The sequence below is a fragment of the Schistocerca gregaria genome, chromosome 2 (genome assembly GCF_023897955.1).
Source record: "Schistocerca gregaria isolate iqSchGreg1 chromosome 2, iqSchGreg1.2, whole genome shotgun sequence".
NCBI lineage: Eukaryota > Metazoa > Arthropoda > Insecta > Orthoptera > Acrididae > Schistocerca > Schistocerca gregaria.
Genome location: NC_064921.1, coordinates 1050814761 through 1050837087, shown reverse-complemented (window position 1 = coordinate 1050837087; position 22327 = coordinate 1050814761). Strand labels below are relative to the sequence as shown.

Sequence of the window (22327 nt, the reverse complement as noted above, 5' to 3'; positions counted from 1 at the left end):
ATACTAGAAATGAATATTAAAACAGATCTGGAAATTAAGTTAAAATAAGCAAAGAAAAGATATAGGGCCATGGAAGAGACCAAAGTAGAGTAGAGAAAGATGCAGCGGATTAGTAATAATATAAGTAAATGTCCAGGAGGTTCAAAGGACTCAAGTTTTATTGGAAAGGCATCTCCTACTTACACAGTTTTTAGGGACAATTTATTTTCATAAGAATATCAGAACTGATGCTGTATGTGGTTCACAAATGATGCCATACTGCTTCTTCTTCACAGAAACTTCTTGTTATGGCTGGTATCCTTACAATGGTGTTAATAGCAAATTACTATTTTGTGTTCCCGATGCTCATTTTTGGATTTCTGTTTTACAAAATACGGTCCATATACCTGCGCACAGGACAAGCTGTCAAGAGACTGGAAGGAATTAGTAAGTATAACTTTGTAAGTTTTTAGTTGTCATAGATTCTTTTAATCAATGTCCTGTTACTACTATATTCAGGAGTGTAACAGATTATGTACATACAGTGATTTTGGTAATGTGAAGAATGACGTACAGAATTAACTTGGATGATTCACTTAAACTTAATGACCATGCCTGTTACAAAATACATTATTAGTTTGTGCTGCTGCTGTGAGTCACGAACATTAGTTTCTTTATGGTACTGCACTAAAGCAAACTGAAAAGTATTACAATGTTGTAAAATAAAATTAACAAATTGAAAACGATTGAAGAAAACTCTGCCACCCAGTGCTTCCCTACCCTTTCCTTGCCGCCCTACATCTCTTTTGCCTTGTTAATCAACTGACTGTGTCTGACAACCACTGTAGTCAAAGAGTACCACACTGTGGACACACTTGACTGCAACATGCTGACATGCATGTGATGCTGTTGACACTCATAGCTGTTTAGCAATGTATACTTGATTATTGGTTAACTATAATGGCATATGAAGTTTTTTGGTCAGTTTTGTATCTTTGTGGATTAGATGTCTTTTCCATTCCAAATGAGCTGTAGTGATGAGGTCCCCGTGGATATAAAAACTGACAGTTATCAAGAATACACCATAGAGATTGACAAAGAAAACAGAAATAGTTCTCATGGATGTGGAATAGGTCAAAACATTCTTAAACATATCTTTATTTAAAAGGTAACACCACAAAATGTGTTAATGTTCAGTGTACTAAGATACATATTATAGGTCCTAAACTATTGTAGCCATGCATCATCGAATAGAAAAATCTTTTCCCCATCAAATAGAAAAATCTTTTGAGAACACTTATTTACAATGATTGTTTTACTGCACTGTATTTGTACAGAAATCATATTGTACCTAATACTCGTGTTGTTTGAAATGATTAGTAATATACGCACATCAGTTGGTGCCGCTAAAAATTCATTTGTAGAGTGGAAGGAGTTTGCCACCAATAAATCCTTTAAGCTCCTCTTAAACTGAACTTTATTAGTTGTTAAACTTTCTATAGCTGCTGGCAGTTTGTTGAAAATGTTTGTTCCTGAATAATGGACACCTTTTTGGACCAAAGCAAGTGACTTGAAAACTTTGTGGAAATTATTCTTACTTCTATTATTAACTTCGTGAATTGAGCTGTTTCTTTGATATTCTTATGATAAATTTCATTGAGGAATAAATATGTTTGGAAGCAGTAGTTAGTATCCCCAGCTCCTTAAAGGGACTGCTGCAGGACATTCTTGAGTTCACACCACACATAATTTGTAATACTTGTTTTCTGATTCTGTAAAATTTAGCTTGGCCTGATGGGCTACCCCCAAAACATTCTGGTGAGATTGTGGAATGGAAGTACAGTAGCTTTTTTTAATATGGAATGGAAGTACAGTAGCTTTTTTTAAATTTTTTTTTACTATGCCTGACAACATTCATATTGCAAATAGAGACATGTTTATACACTTCAGCAGTTTAATGGTATGCTCCTCCCAGTTGAATTTGTAATCAGGCTGTAGGCCTAATACTGAGAATTTGATGCTGTCAAATTCTTCTATCTACTTGGCATATTTTAAGCACATATTGGTGGGAAATCTGTTATGAGCTCTGAACTGCATATAGTGTATTTTTTCAAAATTTAGTGACAAGGTGTTACATCCCACATCTTTCGTGATTTGATCCATGTACCTCAGTCGTGGTCTTTTTCCTTTGACATATCCCTCTACGACTGTGTTCAGGAGTCCGTTATGTCTTAATAGATGGCCTGTAAATTGCACTCTTCTTTTAACAATGAAACTCCAGAAGCTTCTCTTCTCACCTGCTCTTTCTAGAACCACTTCGTTTGTTACCTTGTCGATACATTTTATTTTGAGCATGCGTCTGTAGCACCACATTCCAAAAGAATTTAGCTTCTGGTCTTCCTCTGTCCCGAGAGTCCATGTTTCACACCCATAGCAGGCCACACTCCACACACATGATTTCAAAAAATCTTTTCCTGATTTCAAGGCTGATGCTCTTAGATGTTAAGATGTTTTTCTCCTTGTTAAAAGCAGCCTTTGCTTGAGCAATTCTACTTCTCACTTCTGCCTTGCTCCTTCCATCCCTGGTAATATTACTGCCCAGATAAGTAAATTTATCAACTTGTTCAAGCAGTTCATTGCCTACATGAACTTGGACTTTCACTTGATCTTTTTTGTCGCATGCCATTACTTATGTTTTTGCTTTATTAATTCTCATATCATATTCTTCCCCCATAACTTTATCCATTCTATTCAGTAGGACTACAAGATCTTCTTCACCTTCAGCTAGGACAGCTATATCATCGGCAAATCTTATCATATCTATTTGTTGGGCATGAATTACTACACCTGTCTGTGAATTTCCCCTTACTTTTTTCAGCACCTCTTCAATGTATAGGTTAAAGATAATGGGATAGTGCGCAACCTTGTCGGACACCTTTTCGTATCTGCACCTCTTCTTGTTTTGTCCGGCCACGGATAACTGCTGTCTCGTTTTTGTACAGGTTCTATATCATTTTTCTATCTTTATAGTCTATTCCTACTTTTTTTGAGTACCTCAAACATCTTAGCCCATTTAACATTATCAAAGGCTTTCTCTACATCTACTAAAGCTATTTATGTTGTCAGGTTCTTATCCAGTCGTTTCTCTAATTTAACTAAACAACAATAAAATAAAATTACAGTTTAACCTTAGTTTAATTAAACAATGATAAAATAAACTAACATTCCATGAGCTTAATCACTGTTTAATTAAACAATAATTGAACAAGATGTAATTAATTTATGATATTACAATGTTTTGCTGTTGCTGCTTATGTGCTGACAAATGTATGTTACAATTTCAGCAAAAAGTCCTGTATTCTCATACCTATCTGCTTCTCTGAATGGTCTGACAACTATAAGGTCATCTGCTAACCAAGAAGTGGTGATGAAGGAGTATGATTCTTTACAGGTAGGGCTTTAATTTTTCTATGTAAATGCATGACATTAGATACTCAGTAGAATGGTGAATAAATTGTGTCTTTCTTTTGCAAGTATTTACAGAAACCAGTATCTTTTTCGATTTTAAGGTCTCCTATATAGAGTAACCTAAAACTACATAGGAGAGTCACAAAATTTATTGACAATTTTCAGATTAAATTTGAAAACCCAAATAATGATGAGCCAGTGGTCCAGGGGTAGTGTCTTTGATTTGTAATCAAAACTTCATGGGTCCTGGGTTCAAATCCACCCATTGTTTAAATTTGAGCCAAAATCATCAGCAAAGATGATGGAGGAACAGACAGAGGTTCAGGGCACTACAGCAGAGGTTCACAGCACTCTCTTGCTCTTGGAATGAGAAACTGATCCAAAATGGTGGAAGAATCAGCAATTATCAATGCCATGAGGATGAAGGCAGTGGAAACCACTGCATTAAGAAACACCCGGAGACATGAGAAGATCATCTAATGGTTACACAGAGATTCCGAAGTCAGATTTTGGATTCAAAGGTGTACCCAGGAACAGATATAGACTTGGATCTGAGCTTAGGAACAACGAAGAGTAGATTAAAGTTTAAGAAAGTGAAACAGAAGAATCAGTGTGGAAGGAAGTGGGATAATGAGGAATGATGAGATGTCTTTGAACTTTCTAATACTGTGGATACTGTTATTAGGAATATCATAGTAGACAGTTCAGTTGAAGATGAGTGACTATCTCTAAAAAGGGCTATCGTGGATGCTGGACAGTCAGTCATAGGTACAGGGAAGGTAAGTTTGGATAAACCTTGGTTAAGAGAACAAATACTTCAGTTCATCGACAAAAGGAGGAAAAGTACAAAAATGTTCAGGGAAAGACAAGAATACAGCAACGTAAATCACTAAGAAGTGGAATAAATAAGAAGTACAGGGCAGCCAATGCAAAATGGATGAAGGAAAAATGTGAAGAAATAAAAATCGAAATGATTGTTGGAAGTACTGACTCAGCTTATAGAAAAGTCAAAACAAACTATGGTGAAATTGAAATCGAGAGTGGTAACATTAAGAGTCCAACTGGAATTCCACTGTTAATGGCAGAAGGAAGAGCAGATAGGTGGAAAGAGTACATTGAAGGACTTTATGTGGGGAAGACTTTGTCTAATTACTTGATAGAAGAAGAAACTGGATGCAATAAGGAAGATATAGAGATTCAGTGTTAGTCAGAAGTTAAAAAAGCTCTGGAAGACTTGAGATCAAATAAAATGGAAAGTGTAAATAATATCCCATAGGAATTTCTAAAATCATTGAGGGAAACTGGAACCATTCATGACTGTTCATGTTGGTGTGTAGTATCTGTGAGACTGGTGATGTGCCATCACACTTTCAGAAAAATATCATCCATAAAACTGCAAAGATATCAGGGCATGTAGATGCAAAAATTATCACACAATCAGCTTAACATCTCTGGCATCCAAGTTGCTAGGAAAAATAATGTATAGAAGAATGACGTTAGATGATGAAGATCAAGGCACCGCCATAGAGGCACTTCTGACTTTGCACACGATAATGGAAGGAATGCTGTAGAAAAATAAAGATATTCTCATAGGACAGGTAGACCTATAAAATATGTTCAACAGTGTGAAATGATGCAAGATGTTCGAAATTCTGAGAGAAATAGGAGTAAGCTACAGGGAAAGATGGGTGATATACAATATGTGCAAGGACCAAGAGAGAACAATAAAACTGGAATACCAGGGATGCAGTCTTTTACTCCAGTTCATCCTATACATCAAAGAAGCAGTGATGGAGATAAAAGACAGATTCAAAAGTGAGATTAAAATTCTTGGTGAAAGGCTATTGGATTCAGTGATGATGTTTATATTCTCAATGAAAGTGAAGAAAAATTACAGGACATGTTGAATGAAATGAACAATCTAATGAGTACAGAATACAGGTTGAGAGTAAACTGAAATAAGACAAAACTGATGAGACATGGGAACAGCGAGAAACTCAGCATCAAAATCGGTGGTCATGAAGTAGACGAAGTCACAAATTCTGCTAGCTTGGAAGGAGAATAACCTGTGACAGACAAATTAAGGAAAAAATATTTAAGCAGACTAACACAGGCAAAGAGGCTAATCCTGGCCAAGAGAATTCTTCTGGTGTCAAACATAGGTCCTAATTTGAGGAAGAAATTTCGGAGAGCATACGTTTGGAGCACAGTTTCGTATGGTAGTGAAACACGGACAGTGGGAAAACTGGAACAGGAGAGAATGTAAGCATTTGAGAAGTGGTGATGCAGAAGAATGTTCAAAATCAGATTGACTGATAAGATAAGAAATGAGGATGTTTCCCACAGAATTGGCGAAGAAGGGAAGATATGGAAATCACTGACAAGAAGAAGGGACACAATGTTAGGACACATGTTAAGATGTCAGAGAATAACCTTTATTGTATTAAAGGGAGCTGTAGAGGGAAAATATTGTAGGAGAACAGATCTAGCAAATAAGGAAGGATGTAGGTTACAAGTGCTATTCTGTCAGAAGGCTAATGACACATAAAAGAAAAAAACGAATAATGACTAGTTGCTGTAAAACCTCTCAGCAATAGTTTACATTACAGTCATGTTTTCAGAGATCATTGTGAAAGATCAAATTTTGTCTTGAATATCTCTCTCATGTATTGAAGGTCTCTCTAATTATCAAACTAAACACATTTATGTTGTTGTTGTTGTTGTCTTCAGTCCTGAGACTGGTTTGATGCAGCTCTCCATGCTACTCTATCCTGTGCAAGCTGCTTCATCTCCCAGTACCTACTGCAACCTACATTCTTCTGAATCTGCTTAGTGTACTGATCTCTCGGTCTCCCTCTACGATTTTTACCCTCCACGCTGCCCTCCAATGCTAAATTTGTGATCCCTTGATGCCTCAAAACATGTCCTACCAACCGATCCCTTCTTCTAGTCAAGTTGTGCCACAAACTTCTCTTCTCCCCAATCCTATTCAATACCTCCTCATTAGTTACGTGATCTATCCACCTTATCTTCAGTATTCTTCTGTAGCACCACATTTCGAAAGCTTCTATTCTCTTCTTGTCCAAACTAGTTATCGTCCATGTTTCACTTCCATACATGGCTACACTCCAAACAAATACTTTCAGAAACGACTTCCTGATACATAAATCTATATTTGATGTTAACAAATTTCTCTTCTTCAGAAACGCTTTCCTTGCCATTGCCAGTCTACATTTTATATCCTCTCTACTTCGACCATCATCAGTTATTTTACTTCCTAAATAGCAAAACTCCTTTACTACTTTAAGTGTCTCATTTCCTAATCTAATTCCCTCAGCATCACCCGATTTAATTTGACTACATTCCATTATCCTCGTTTTGCTTTTGTTAATGTTCATCTTATATCCTCCTTTCAAGACACTGTCCATTCCGTTCAACTGCTCTTCCAAGTCCTTTGCCGTCTCTGACAGAATTACAATGTCATCGGCGAACCTCAAAGTTTTTACTTCGTCTCCATGAATTTTAATACCTACTCCAAATTTTTCTTTTGTTTCCTTTACTGCTTGCTCAATATACAGATTGAATAACATTGGGGAGAGGCTACAACCCTGTCTCACTCCTTTCCCAACCACTGCTTCCCTTTCATGCCCCTCGACTCTTATTACTGCCATCTGGTTTCTGTACAAATTATAAATAGCCTTTCGCTCCCTGTATTTTACCCCTGCCACCTTTAGAATTTGAAAAAGAGTATTCCAGTTAACATTGTCAAAAGCTTTCTCTAAGTCTACAAATGCTAGAAACGTAGGTTTGCCTTTTCTTAATCTTTCTTCTAAGATAAGTCGTAAGGTCAGTATTGCCTCACGTGTTCCAACATTTCGACGGAATCCAAACTGATCCTCCCCGAGGTCTGCGTCTACCAGTTTTTCCATTCGTCTGTAAAGAATTCGCGTTAGTATTTTGCAGCCGTGGCTTATTAAACTGATAGTTCGGTAATTTTCACATCTGTCAGCACCTGCTTTCTTTGGGATTGGAATTATTATATTCTTCTTGAAGTCTGAGGGTATTTCGCCTGTCTCATACATCTTGCTCACCAGCTGGTAGAGTTTTGTCATGACTGGCTCTCCCAAGGCCGTCAGTAGTTCTAATGGAATGTTGTCTACTCCGGGGGCCTTGTTTCGACTCAGGTCTTTCAGTGCTCTGTCAAACTCTTCACGCAGTATTGTATCTCCCATTTCGTCTTCATCTACATCCTCTTCTATTTCCATAATATTGTCCTCAAGTACATCGCCCTTGTATAAACCTTCTATATACTCCTTCCACCTTTCTGCCTTCCCTTCTTTGCTTAGAACTTGGCTGCCATCTGAGCTCTTGATATTCATACACGTGGTTCTCTTCTCTCCAAAGGTCTCTTTAATTTTCCTGTAGGCAGTATCTATCTTACCCCTAGTGAGATAAGCTTCTACATCCTTACATTTGTCCTCTAGCCATCCCTGTTTAGCCATTTTGCACTTCCTGTCGATCTCATTTTTGAGACGTTTGTATTCCTTTTTGCCTGCTTCATTTACTGCATTTTTATATTTTCTCCTTTCATCAATTAAATTCAATATTTCTTCTGTTACCCAAGGATTTCTACTAGCCCTCGTCTTTGTACCTACTTTATCCTCTGCTGCCTTCACTACTACATCCCTCAGAGCTACCCATTCTTCTTCTACTGTATTTCTTTCCCCTATTCCTGTCAATTGTTCCCTTATGCTCTCTCTGAAACTCTGTACAACCTCTGGTTCTTTCAGTTTATCCAGGTCCCATCTCTTTAATTTCTCACATTTTTGCAGTTTCTTCAGTTTTAATCTACAGGTCATAACCAATAGATTGTGGTCAGAGTCCACATCTGCCCCTGGAAATGTCTTACAACTTAAAACCTGGTTCCTAAATCTCTGTCTTACCATTATATAATCTATCTGATACCTTTTAGTATCTCCAGGGTTCTTCCACGTATACAACCTTCTTTCATGATTCTTAAACCAAGTGTTAGCTATGATTAAGTTGTGCTCTGTGCAAAATTCTACTAGGCGGCTTCCTCTTTCATTTCTTAGCCCCAATCCATATTCACCTACTATGTTTCCTTCTCTCCCTTTTCCTACACTCGAATTCCAGTCACCCATTACTATTAAATTTTCGTCTCCCTTCACTATCTGAATAATTTCTTTTATTTCATCATACATTTCTTCAATTTCTTCATCATCTGCAGAGCTAGTTGGCATATAAACTTGTACTACTGTAGTAGGTGTGGGCTTCGTATCTATCTTGGCCACAATAATGCGTTCACTATGCTGTTTGTAGTAGCTTACCCGCATTCCTATTTTCCTATTCATAATTAAACCTACTCCTGCATTACCCCTATTTGATTTTGTGTTTATAACCCTGTAGTCACCTGACCAGAAGTCTTGTTCCTCCTGCCACCGGACTTCACTAATTCCCACTATATCTAACTTTAACCTATCCATTTCCCTTTTTAAATTTTCTAACCTACCTGCCCGATTAAGGGATCTGACATTCCACGCTCCGATCCGTAGAACGCCAGTTTTCTTTCTCCTGATAACGACATCCACACATTTATGTGGCTTCTTTATCTTTAATACAAGATAACATTTTATTTTATTTATTTATTCACCTGTAGATTATGGACATTTCTTAATAATGATCATTAATATGTATTTGAAAGATAAACATTTTTTTGCATGAGCTATTGTTCAGTAAATACACTTTAAGAAAGCAATAAAACATAGATATTCCCTTTATGTATTTTATGCCTTTTGGGAGTTTAGTATGCAATTTTACTCAATAGTGATTTGTAACCTATATCCACAACCAATAAATTTTTCACTGAATTTTTTATGTGTTTTGATCAGGGGCAGCTGCAGAGTGTAGCCAGTAAGTGCCATTGCTCCTTGTTCGATTACAAGATTACATTTAGTTTACGAATATGAAAAGTGCCTGTAACTGCAGGGGCCAGACTTTTAAGATCTAAAATACATGGGAAAACTTGTCTCTAAAAAGACCTGAAGATATCAATAACATGACAGAAAAAGATATAAAACACATGTAACTGAGTTACGAAATAAACTAGAGTAATGAAAACCTTTACAGGGCGTTGGAACTAAAATTACAAAATGATTAATTTATTTAAAATCCTGATGTTTTTCTCTAAGAAATCTCATTCTTTGAAGATCTACAAAAATTATTTTATAACCATCTTAGAGCTATTGCAGCATACGACAGTATGCAGAGGGTCTCGAAAGTGAGGGAACATCTGTTGTTGTACATCTTGGTTCTTGTAGTTAGAATGTCTTTTTCAACATTTGCTGAAACAACTGACTTGTGAACTTTGATATTTTTGTTTGGTTTTAAGAACAATTCTAAATAATCAACTCATGAATATCAATGTTTCAGTAATGGACATTGTATTTGATACAGTATATACTGTATATTTCTCTAAATACACATACATGGCACCTGTTAATAGTAACTGCCACAGTTATGATGGTAACTAACATGTTATGTGACAATAAAGTATCTTATCTTATCTGACCATCAGTTTATTTTCAAAAACTAGAAATACATTTCTGGGTAACATTGTGCTGTTTTTCATACAGATACTTGCACTGTTCACTCTCACCAACATTGAAAGAATGAACTGTTGTGAAACAAAAGGATGTCAAACACAAACACCTAAAAATGAAGTACAATCTTAAAAATGACAATTAAAAACTAAACTGCAGAATACCACAAGGTGTCAACAGGCCTTATGTCATCATCTGACTTCCTGCAGGTGCAGTATGGAGGGAGTGTGGGGTGAGCTCACTGCTTTCCCGCTCATTGTCGACTTTTCAGACCTTGAAGCTCGTACTTCTCTTTCAAGCAGCTCCTCGGCTAGCATCATCAAAGTGAGTGCACCCCGTACCAGTCCTTCCATCAAGGAAAAATCCCTGTCAGTACCATCAATTGAAACCAGCTCCTCCACACATGTCAGATGTGCTGACCAATCATCTATGGAGTCAGATCAAGAGTGACATCACCTTTGAAAAATTAAATAGGTCATGGTATTGAGGTCACTAACACACACACCTTTGTGGCAGTGGTCAACACGGATGAATGCTGGTTCGAGTCCTGTTGGTAGCAAATTATCACTGCCAGTGTTTGGCAAGCAAGGGAAGGCAAGGTGGTGGTGTAAAGTTTCTGACCACCAGTCCTTACGCCAATGTCCCGAATTAAATACAATACCACTCTGCAGTGTCTCATAAAGTGAGTGCATGTAACACTGTCGATGGTGATCCGTCTTTGGGATGGGGATGTTGTGCTTGGCAGCTCCATTAGTGGTATTCGAGAGGAGTAGGCTATGTGCTAGCATCAGGTTTCACTCCCTCTCTTTCTTTTGTCCATAACAACACAAACCCAATACTACACTGTACAAGCACTCATCACGGTCATCCACGCAGGAAAAACTTGAAATTTCATGACAGGTCGGAGGAAGGCAACAGCAAACCACCTCCACTAGGATCTTGCCTAGAACAGTGATACAAGATTGCTGCATCTGCTCCCCTATGCCTATTTCTTGAGTGTGGGACCGCTTTAATATTTCACATAAATTATCTTGTCATGTTACAGCTTTAGGTGGAGGTTTTAACCTACCAGCTACAGACTGGGAGATTGAAGAAATAAGGATGGGTGGTAAGGATAGAGAATCATGTGAACTTTTTCTAAGTGCTTTATCCAAAAATTGCCTTGAGATGCTAATCAAAGAACTGCACCTGCTAGTGACAAACAGGCCCGAAATTTTAATTCTATTAGCATGGAATAGGGAATCATTGATCACAAGGCCATTACAGCAGCATTGAATATGACTGTAAATAGGAATACAAAGAAAGGCAGGGAGATCTTTCTGCTGAGCAAGAGCAACAAGAAACAGATTCCAGTTTACCTACATGGCCAGCATGAAGATTTCATCTCCAGCACTAACAATCATGAGTATCAAAGGACATAGTTCAGGAGCAATGTGCAATATGCTTTAGGTAGGTATGTGGTGAGCAAAGCTATGAAGGACACAAAAGACCTGCTATGGTTTGTGTTGTGATAGTGCCACGACATTTAACAGTGCCGCCACGACAGTACGCACAAACGGCGATAGAGGCGCTCCGCAAATCAGATGAGCGCGGGAGCGCCACCTAGCTACGAACGGCACCGGCCGCATGTCACGGCACAGCAGTCGAATACGAGAGACTGAGTTGTAATCATGTGATCAGCTATTGTTTCTAAGAGAGAGTGTGAAAATCCACGCAATTATTGTGATTAAAGGTTATAACAGTTTGTGTGAGGTGGGCCATGCATGAAGTGGTCAACAAATTTGAAACTAATATTATAAAGAAATATAAATTCCCTGGTCTAGACAGTATATATGGAAAGATGATCAAGGAAATGAGGCAGGAAGTTGTTGATATGCTGCATTCGATGTGTACAAGAATATGTGAAATTAGAGGCATTGAATGCCTTTAAGCTCCAAACACACACACACACATATACACACACACACACACACACACACACACAGTCTCTCTTCATCCTCCTACACATAACGGACCAGTCAGGAACTGCTCCAACTACACACAAAGAGTGTGAAATGTCATTTGCCTAAATGCCATGTAACACTTCTGTTCCCCCACTTAAAGAAAAGGTGTTAGGACCTCTCACAACCTTAAAAAAAAAAAAAACAACTTTTAATATACAACTACAAAAAACCTAATTATGTAAAAAACACTGAATATGATTTCCTTCTTTAAAAAAAGAATGAGACTTTATTTTTAATAATAAGTCTTTCCAGTTTTATTATTTTATTTCAGGTAAATTGTGTTAAACAGTGTTAGTCTACTTTGTGTACCGTTATCTTATTTGCTTCACATCCTGTGTGATGCAAGAAATTGTCCAGTTACGACCAGTCTTTCTATATAGCAAGATACATATATAATGTGTGTGTATAAAGTGTCAACTTACTTATGATTTTTTATATTTGTTTATTAATTTATTCAACAATGCATTGCCTTCAAGCCAGTATACTCGAGAGTTTCTCATTGACTTCTTGTATATATGCATAATTAGTTACCTCTTAATCCATCTCACATAATTATTATGTGGGGAGTTGCTTAATCTACATCTACATCTACATTTATACTCCGCAAGCCACCCAACGGTATGTGGCGGAGAGCACTTTACATGCCACTGTCATTACCTCCCTTTTCTGTTCCAGTCGCGTATGGTTCGTGGGAAGAACGACTGTCGGAAAGCCTCCATGCGCGCTCAAATCTCCATCTACATTCGTGGTCTCCTCGGGAGGAATAAATGGGGGGAAGCAATACATTCGATACCTCAACCAGAAACGCACCCCCTCGAAACCTGACGAGCAAGCTACACCGCGATGCAGAGGGCCTCTCTTGCAGAGTCTGCCACTTGAGTTTGTTAAACATCTCCGTAACACTATCACGGTTACCAAATACCCCTGTGATGAAACGTGCCGCTCTTCTTTTATCTTCTCTATCTCCTCTGTCAACCCGATCTGATATGGATTCCACACTGATGAGCAATACTCAAGTATAGGTCGAACGAGTGTTTTGTAAGCCACCTCTTTTGTTGATGGACTACATTTTCTAAGGACTCTCCCAATCTATCTCAACCTGGTATCCACCCTACCAACAATTAATTTTATGTGATCATTCCACTTCAAATCGTTCCGTATGATACTCCCAGATATTTTACAGAAGTAACTGCTACCAATGTTTGTTCAGCTATCCTATAATCATACAATAAAGTGTCCTTCTTTCTATGTATTCGCAATACATTACATTTGTCTATGTTAAGGGTCAATTGCCACTCCCTGCACCAAGTGCCTATCAGCTGCAGAACTTCCTGTATTTGGCTGCAATTTTCTAATGCTGCAACTTCTCTGCATACTACACCATCATCAGCAAAAAGCCGCTTGGAACTTCCAACACTATCGACTAGGTCATTTACATATATTGTGAAAAGCAATGGTCCCATAACACTCCCATGTGGCACGCCAGAGGTTACTTTAACGTCTGTAGACGTCTCTCCATTGATAACAACATGCTGTGTTCTGTTTGCTAATAACTCTTCAATCCAGCCACACAGCTGGTTTGATATTCCGTAGGCTCTTACTTTGTTTATCAGGCAACAGTGCGGAACTGTACTGAACGCCTTCCGGAAGTCAAGGAAAATAGCATCTACCTGGGAGCCTGTATCTAATTTTTTCTGGGTCTCATGAACAAATAAAGTGAGTTGGGTCTCACATGATCGCTGTTTCCGGAATCAATGTTGATTCCTACAGAGTAGATTCTGGGTTTCCAAAAACTACATGAGCAAAAAACATGTTCTAAAATTCTACAACAGATCGATGTCATAGATATAGGTCTATAGTCTTGCGCATCTGCTCGACGACCCTTCTTGAAGACTGGGACTACCTGTGCTCTTTTTCAATCATTTGTAACCTTCCATTCCTCTAGAGACTTGCGGTACACGGCCATTAGAAGGGGGGCAAGTTCTTTCGCTTGTCAGGTATATGCCTACTGTTCAGTCAAATGTCAGTACAGGCTGTAATCAACAAGTGTGGAATGTTTCTACTCCCACCATTTTCATCTCTAATATCAGATAAGTCTACTTGATTATAGAATTTGACTGGAGGAAACTTTCATACCATGACCATCGGTCGTTATACACCTTCATACTTCTGCACTCATTGCACTTACACTTCTTCTAAGGGCAGCCACTGTGTTAAACATTTATACCATTATAGATGTGGGTGTACCCTTGGGCCCGTCTAACCTTAGCTCTCTCCCACCTATATTAAATACCACAGGTCATTCCTCCCATGGATTCACTTGACCAAGGTATAGGCCATTTCTGCTATTTGGGTATGTGTGCCCCATATTAAATTCATCAGTAAACACAGTTACTAGCCCCCTTTTACTATCTTTTCTCACTCTAAACAATAAGTTTCTCCCATAATTGCTTTCTGCTGACATTACCTGATTGGTCTGTATCTAAATATCTAAACTCCTCTCTTCTAACTTCTTTTTTCCCTTACTCTTGTTTAGTACATATGTAACATCACTATGTACACTTACTTCACATGCTTATGTATCTTGCTTCTATTTACTGATACATGTAGCTTTTTCCTTTACTTTCTTGTAATTATTAGATTGACCCAATACAGAAGATTACTAGTTATCAAACTTTTTCATTCCCTTGTTAACTCTTAAGATCTTCCTTTTTATTTGGCTATGCATGTTAGCATGCCATCAGTTTGTCTTTCCTTCCATCTCCTACCTGGATTCTTCTCCCTTACAGAGTGTGCTGTTACTAACATATCTCCCTTACTGAATCCTAAAAAAAAAATCCTTATAGTCTTTTGTCATTGTCGTAAGTGAAATACCTGTGAGTGCAAATCCTACTGTTGTTGGTTGTAAATTCTACTTTAGAGACAGTAGCAAGAATAGATCCTACAATAGGAATTTTGTGTATGGATAGAGGGAAGATATATTTGTTACTCGTAAAGGAGAAGTAAGAAAAGGAAATAGAGAGACAGTTACATTAGCATTGAAGAAGAAAAGAAGACAGTACCCCATAGATGGATTCCCTTACCATCCCTCATCCCAGGGACGCCATCTGCTACAGTACTTCACCGTGGTGCCGGAGGGAGAAATTGTTTGGCATTCCGTATGGAATGAACTTGCCATGGCTGCACCATTGCAGACACCTTGAAAATTGATCCTAACAAACCCCTATGAAGTGCAGTGGAATAGGCAAGTACAAGGGTGGTTTGAAAACTTCTTGGAATGGAATAGAAAAAAAGTACTTACATCACTTAAAGTTTTTTATTTTTCAATGTAGTCTCCTTGTAGATTAATGCACTCGGTTTCAGTGCATTGATCCCATCTCGAAAATGAGTTTCCTCCAGGCCTGCAAAATAGTTGTCAACTCTGGCTATCCTCCCGAGGGAGCTCGCCACTCTTTGGCAGGTTCGTGTTTGGCTACCACAGGGTCCCAGCCTTTGCATCATTTTTTCCTCTCCGTGCTGCATGTCTATCCTCTTGCTATTCTTTTTCCCCTCCCTTGGGGAACATGTCTGGGGTGTTATTGGGAATGTTCTGCATTGTCTGTAGCTGACGTGAACAGTCTCACCAATGTTTTTCACTCCATTTTCCTTTCTTTGTTTCCCTTTTCCTCTTGTTCCTCCGCTTTGACATTTGAGGTTCCTTTTTCTTCTTTCTCCCTTTGCACTTTTGAAAGCCAGCTCACGTGTCTGACATCTAACAGGTGACTGGGTAACGTGTAATACCCAGCCCAGGTCAACAGGTAAGGTTCGCACGTACCCCTGGTACAAGCCAGGCCCAGGGAGGGGCGATTGCCTCAGCTACAACCTTCCCAAATTGCCAATTGGTCCCTCTGTCAAGTGTGATCTGAGGTGTGAACAATCACCTAAGGCGGGTGCGCCCCCTTGTGAAGGAGCGTGCCATCAGAGACGCTAGCAGTCATGCTGGATTTTCTCACAATGAGGCAGTCATCTATCCAATCAATGGCTACAAAATAAAAATGTAATGAGGCTGGTGATTCTAAGACTCTTCCTGCTGCACCACGTTTCCTCACGGTCTTACGTACTGAAGATGGTCAGTCCTTTACCATGGTAAATCTGTTTATTATTCAGAAAGGCGTTGATGCAATTGCCTGCCCTGTGAAATTCTACTGTCATTTTTGGAATGGCACTTTATTTTGGAGACTACTTCTGATTCTCAAGCACAACAACTGCTTGCTGCTGCACTTCTCCAAGGCTACCCTGTTCATGTTGAGGTCCATAGAAATTCGAATTCTTCCCATGGTGTAATATACACCAGACTGCTCAATGGTCTAACCAAAGCCAAAATCCAAACTTACCTCTCTGATCAGGGTGTCATTACCTTTTTCATTACACATTGAATCTCAGATTCCTCCTTAGTGCCCACCTGCACTCTTTTTCTCACCTTTGATAGAGTGGTGCTTCCGTTCAAGATCAAAGCAGGCTATGAAATTATCACAGCCCGGCCATACATTCTGAATCCGGTATTCTGCTACCAGTGTCATTGTTTCAACCACACTAGAACGTCTTGTCGACACCCAGCTAAATGTGTAACTGTGGTAGAGATGCGTATGAGGACAAATGTCTGCCTCCTCCTCCCTGTTGTATCAACTGCAGTGGCAGCCATGCCGCTTCCTCTTGGGATTTCCTGTGTATCTTGGATGAGCAGGCTGTCCAAGAGCTTCAGGTAAAGAAAAAAGTGCCTTACCCAGTCGCTTGAAAGTTACTGGCTAGTCGCAAACCCTGTGTTCTCTCGTGCTCCTATAGTTCTGTTCTTTCTTGTTACCCCTCACTCCATGGAGGACATGGCCGTGCATACATGTGACCTCCAATTGAGCTCTGTGGTTGTGAAGTCACCCTGTGTCAAGGTGGCATCGGCATCCTCCCGTCCAGCTGTGCAACAAGCCGTCAATCTCTTGCCTTGAGGGGCAAAGCCACCAGCTACACAACCAGCAGGCCAGGAAGGACACAAGGAGTACTCCCATGCAGACTTCCTCCGTCCCTCCAGCCAAACAACAACCGTGTCTTCCTCTAACCAGAAAGGCTTGAAGAAGTCCACCAAAGGGAAACGGTCTTCACATTCACCAACTCAAAGATGCTCTTTGATGGTGTCGCCAAGGGATAACTTAGCCCGGCCGGCCTCTGTGTCGCCGGTGCACAATGCCAACCGTTTTTCAGCCTTGGATTCCACAGACTGACCACACAAGCAAACCGATGCTTCTGTGGGCCCCATAGAGCAGGATCCTTCTGCTTCTGTGCTCTGTAGTAACAACTCTTCACTGGCTGTCACTCGTCAGCCACCAAGGTGACACCTCTACATTTCTCCGTATTCATGACTCTCCTCTAATGGAATGTTTGTGGTTTTTGGTCCCACAAAGAGGATTTATGGCTGTTTTTAGCATCGCAGCGTCCCCTTGTACTCTGCCTTCAGGAAACGAAATTACACCCTCACGACTGCTTTGAGCTTTGACATTTCTTACCGATTCATTTTGACCTTCCCACTGAGGTCAGCATTCTATCTCATGGAGGTGTCATTCTGCTCCTACGGGATGACGTTTGTAGTCAACCCTCTCCCTGACTACCCACCCTCAAGCTGTTGCAGGTTGCCTTTTCCTTCCCCACCTGACTTTTTCCCCTCTGTACCATTTATGTCCCTCTGTCATTCGATGTCACAAGGGTGGACTGCATATTGGGCAGCTTCTTCCCCCATTCTTGCTACTCGGTGACTTTAATGTGCATCATCCCCTTTGGGGTTCTCCCTGGACCTGTTAGAGGGGTGCCATCTTGTCTGACCTTCTTAACCTCTTCTGCCTTAACACTGGAGCACCCACTTTCCTTTCCACCTGGTCATCACCACTTGGGAAATCTTCTTCTTCAAAGGTCGCCAGGCAGGAGTAAAGCTATGTCAGCCTTAGTAAGCTGCCATTTGGGTGTGCATGCGGATGGGGTAGGAGACAGTAAACGGATAGCACATGGGAAATGGTCATTTGACTAGGTGTCAGAAAGAATGGACCACTCAAGACAATGGGCAAGCTGGGCAGTGTGGAAGGATAGGTCCAAATGGGAATAGGTGTGCTCACAAAATTGCAGGTCAACACTTATCTTCAGCAGGAAAAACTTCAGTGATGGTAGTAGACACATACAGTAAAGAATGTTAACAAGATAAGTATAAACAAAGTGATCAAAAGTTGATTAATTATCAACTTCAACATTTTATTTAGATGTGAAAAAAGCAAAGAAACTGATAGTACTTGTATAGATTTTTGTTTCTTTAAAAGTGTATAGTATAAATATATGAATTGTTTATTGCTGGTTATTACCAATGACTTACATATTTTATGCAACTTTTTTTCAACTTCACAGGATGTGCACACTTCATCGTGGTATACTTTTCTGGCATGCAGTGCAGCATTTGCACTGTCATTGGACTTAATAAGCTTCACATTTGTTGCATCTGTTGTTCTGAGCTTCGTGATTATAGATACAGGTAATAAAACAATTGGTTGGTAATTGTGTGATGGAACTGTAATGTCTTTTTGAACTTTTTTAAGGCACTCTTCTTCTCATTTCCATTTTCATCTCTTGTTAAAATCGTTCAGTTGTATCTTGGATGTACTGATTTTTGGGGCATAGGGACATGCAATGTTATATAAATTACATAATGTAAATTGTTGTTCCAGTTCACACTAAATACAACATTGACACTAATCTATTTTCCTTCTGACTGTAATGTCTTTAAAAAAATTCTGTTATATTAGCCTTTGGTTTTCTTTTAAGATTTCGCGAAATCAGTTTGATATTAATGGTCCCAGTTTTGATTAAACATAGTGTAACTGTTACCACCTTAATTATATATTACGATACTGAGAGAAAAATTTTATGCTTATATACATAAATATGAACGAAAGAAATAAGTCTCTTGTTCACAAAACTTTGAGGAACATGAGACCAAAAGAGTTGCTCATTGTGGCAAAATACTCTGAAGCACGCAAGTATGACAACATAGATGTAACACATAAATACTGTAGTATGAGACATGGAATCAACAGTTAACATTCTAGGAAAAGATAAATACAGACATTCCTAAATGTCACTGATTTAAAGCACATGACAGCTTGAAAATACTTTTGCATTCATTGATAGAATTTTTCAGCACTGATATTATGGAGCAGATGAGTGGAATGGTTAGAGCTTGAAACTAAGTCTGATAGGGCTATTTATATTCTGACTAATTTTATGTGTCTTAATTTAAGTAGCTGCCACTTTTAACTAGGGACACCATTCAGTGCTTACTATTTTCACTGTGAAGCTACAAAAGTCTCATATTTATTTATTTATTTATTGTTCCGTGGTACCAAATTAAGTAGAAGTCTCCATGGTCATGGAACGAGTCAATACATGGAATTATAACACGATAGTAGAAACAGATAAAATGAAATATAAAAAACGTATTCAGGCCATAAGTCTTAAGTTTAAATAAAGAAAATCAACAATGTAACATTGGAATTTGCTTAATTTTTTAGCTCTTCCAGGAGCTCCTCGACAGAATAGAAGGAGCGAGCCATGAGGAAACTCTTCAGTTTAGACTTAAAAGAGTTTGGGCTACTGCTAAGATTTTTGAGTTCTTGTGGTAGCTTATTGAAAATGGATGCAGCAGAGTACTGCACTCCTTTCTGCACAAGAGTCAAGGAAGTGCATTCCACATGCAGATTTTATTTCTGCCTAGTATAAACTGAGTGAAAGCTGCTAACTCTTGGGAATAGGCTAACATTTCTAACAGCAAACGACATTAAAGAAAATATATACTGTGAGGGCAATGTCAGAATTCCCAGACTATTGAATAGGGGTCAACAAGAGGTTCTCGAACTTACACCACATATAGCTCAGACAGCCTGTTTTCGAGCCAAAAATACCCTCTTTGAATCAGAAGAATTACCCCAAAAAATAATACCATACAACATAAGTGTATGGAAATATCTGAAGTAGACTACTTTTCGTGTTGAACTGTTACTTATTTCAGATAATGTTCTAATGGTAAATAAAGCAGCATTTAGTTTCTGAACAAGATCCTGGACGTGGGCTTTCCACAACAGCTTACTATCTATCCGAACGCCTAGGAACTTGAACTGTTCAGTCTTGTTTATAATATGCCCATTCTGGCTGATCAAGATATCGGTTCTTGTTGAATTGTGAGTTAGAAACTGTAAAAACTGAGTCTTACTGTGATTTAGCATCAAATTAATTTCCACAAGCCACGAACTTATTTCATGAACTACATTATTTGATACTGTTTCAATATTACACACAAGATCCTTTGCTACCAAGCTGGTGTCATCAGCAAACAGAAATATTTTTGTATCACCTGTAATACTAGAAGGCATATCATTTATATAAATAAGAAAAAGCAGTGGCCCCACCACCGACCCTTGGGGAATGCCCCACTTAACAGTGCCCCATTGGGGCTGAACATAACTACCACTCTCAATATTGTGGAGAAGTACCTTCTGCTTTCTGTTTTTGAAGTAAGAGGCAAACCAATTGTAAGCTACTCCCCTTACTCCATAATGGTCCAACTTCTGCAGTAATATTTTGTGGTCAACACAGTCAAAAGCCTTTGTTAAATCAAAGAAAACACCTAGCGTTCGCAACCTTCTATTTAATCCATCCAAAACCTCACAGAGAAAAGAGAATATAGCATTTTCAGTTAAACCGTTCCTAAAACCAAACTGTACATTTGACAGCAAATTATGTGAATTTAAATGCTCCAGTAACCCTGTATATACAACCTTCTCGATAACTTTAGCAAACACCGATGGCATAGAAATAGGTCTAAAATTGTCAACATTATCCCTGTCTCCCTTTTTATAAAGTGGTTTCACTACTGAGTACTTTAATCAGTCAGGAAACCGACCACTCCTAAAGGAAAAATTACAGATATGGCTAAGCACTGGGCTAACATACATAGAACAATACGTCAGTATTCTGCTAGATACCCCATCATATCCATGAGAGTTCTTGGTCTTTAGCGATTTAATTATTAACTCAATCTCCCTTATGACAGTATCATGGAGGAGCATTTCAGGTAACAGTCTTGGAACACTTTTTTCTAAGAGCGCTATGTGATTCCCTGTTGGGACTAGGTTTCTATTTAGTTCACCTGCTATATTTAGAAAGTGATTATTAAATATTGTACATAAACACGACTTATCAGTAACATAGACATTCCCACTACGCACTGATTCTATATTCTTGACCTGTCTCTGCAGACCAGCCACTTCCTTTACGACTGAACATATGGTTTTAATTTTATCCTGAGACTTAGCTTTTCTATCTGCATACCACATACTTTTTGCCTTCCTAATAATTTTTTTAAGCACCTTACAATACTGTTTGTAATGGACTGCTGCATTCTGATTTTGCTTGTTTCTAATGTTTTGATATAATTGCCACTTTGTTCTACAAGATATTCTTATCCCTCTAGTCAGCCACCCAGGCTGCCTGTTTGTGCTAGTACCCTGTTTTGAACATTCTAACCAAAGCCAACTTTCTAAGAGCACGAGAAAAGTCTTGAGAAAACCATTATATTTATCATCTACTGTATCAGTGCTATAAACATCTTGCCACTCTTGTTCCTTGATAAGGTTTACAAAGGTCTCTACAGCAACTGGATATGCTTTCCTAAACAATTGATAACTATATTTAACACATGTTGCAGCACAAAAATCTTTTAGAGTTAAAATTTGTGCATCATGATCTGAAACGCCATTCACCTTTTTGCTAACAGAATGCTCTTCTAGTAATGAGGAATGAACAAAAATGTTGTCTATGGTTGTTCTACTGTTCCCTTGCACTCTCGTTGGAAAGAATATGGTTTGCATAAGACTATATGAATTAAGGAGGTCTACCAGCATCCTCTTCCTTGCACAATCACTTATGCAATTACTATTGAAGTCACCACATATAACTAACTTTTTGTATTTCCTATAAAGTGAACCAAGAACATCCTCTAGCTTTAGCAAAAATGTTGTGAAGTCGGAGTCTGGGGATCTATAACTAACAACAGTTAGAAGTTTAGCTCCATTAAATTTAACCACACCTGCACAACATTCAAACACCTTTTCAGTGCAGTACTTTGAAACATCAATTGACTCAAATGGGATGTCATTTTTCACATACATGGCTACTCCCCCACACCGCAAAGAG

General features: G+C 38.8%; 1 protein-coding gene across 1 annotated transcript in view; it reads left to right on the top strand.

Moving 5' to 3' along the window:
* LOC126335571 (ATP-binding cassette sub-family C member 4-like) overlaps positions 1 to 22327 on the top strand; it is a 309710-nt gene that overhangs the window by 237158 nt on the left and 50225 nt on the right. Inside the window, exons 17-19 of the mRNA XM_049999000.1 lie at positions 276 to 426; positions 3324 to 3430; positions 18488 to 18611. Coding sequence (XP_049854957.1) covers positions 276 to 426; positions 3324 to 3430; positions 18488 to 18611 — 382 coding nt within the window. The remainder of the gene's footprint in view (positions 1 to 275; positions 427 to 3323; positions 3431 to 18487; positions 18612 to 22327) is intronic.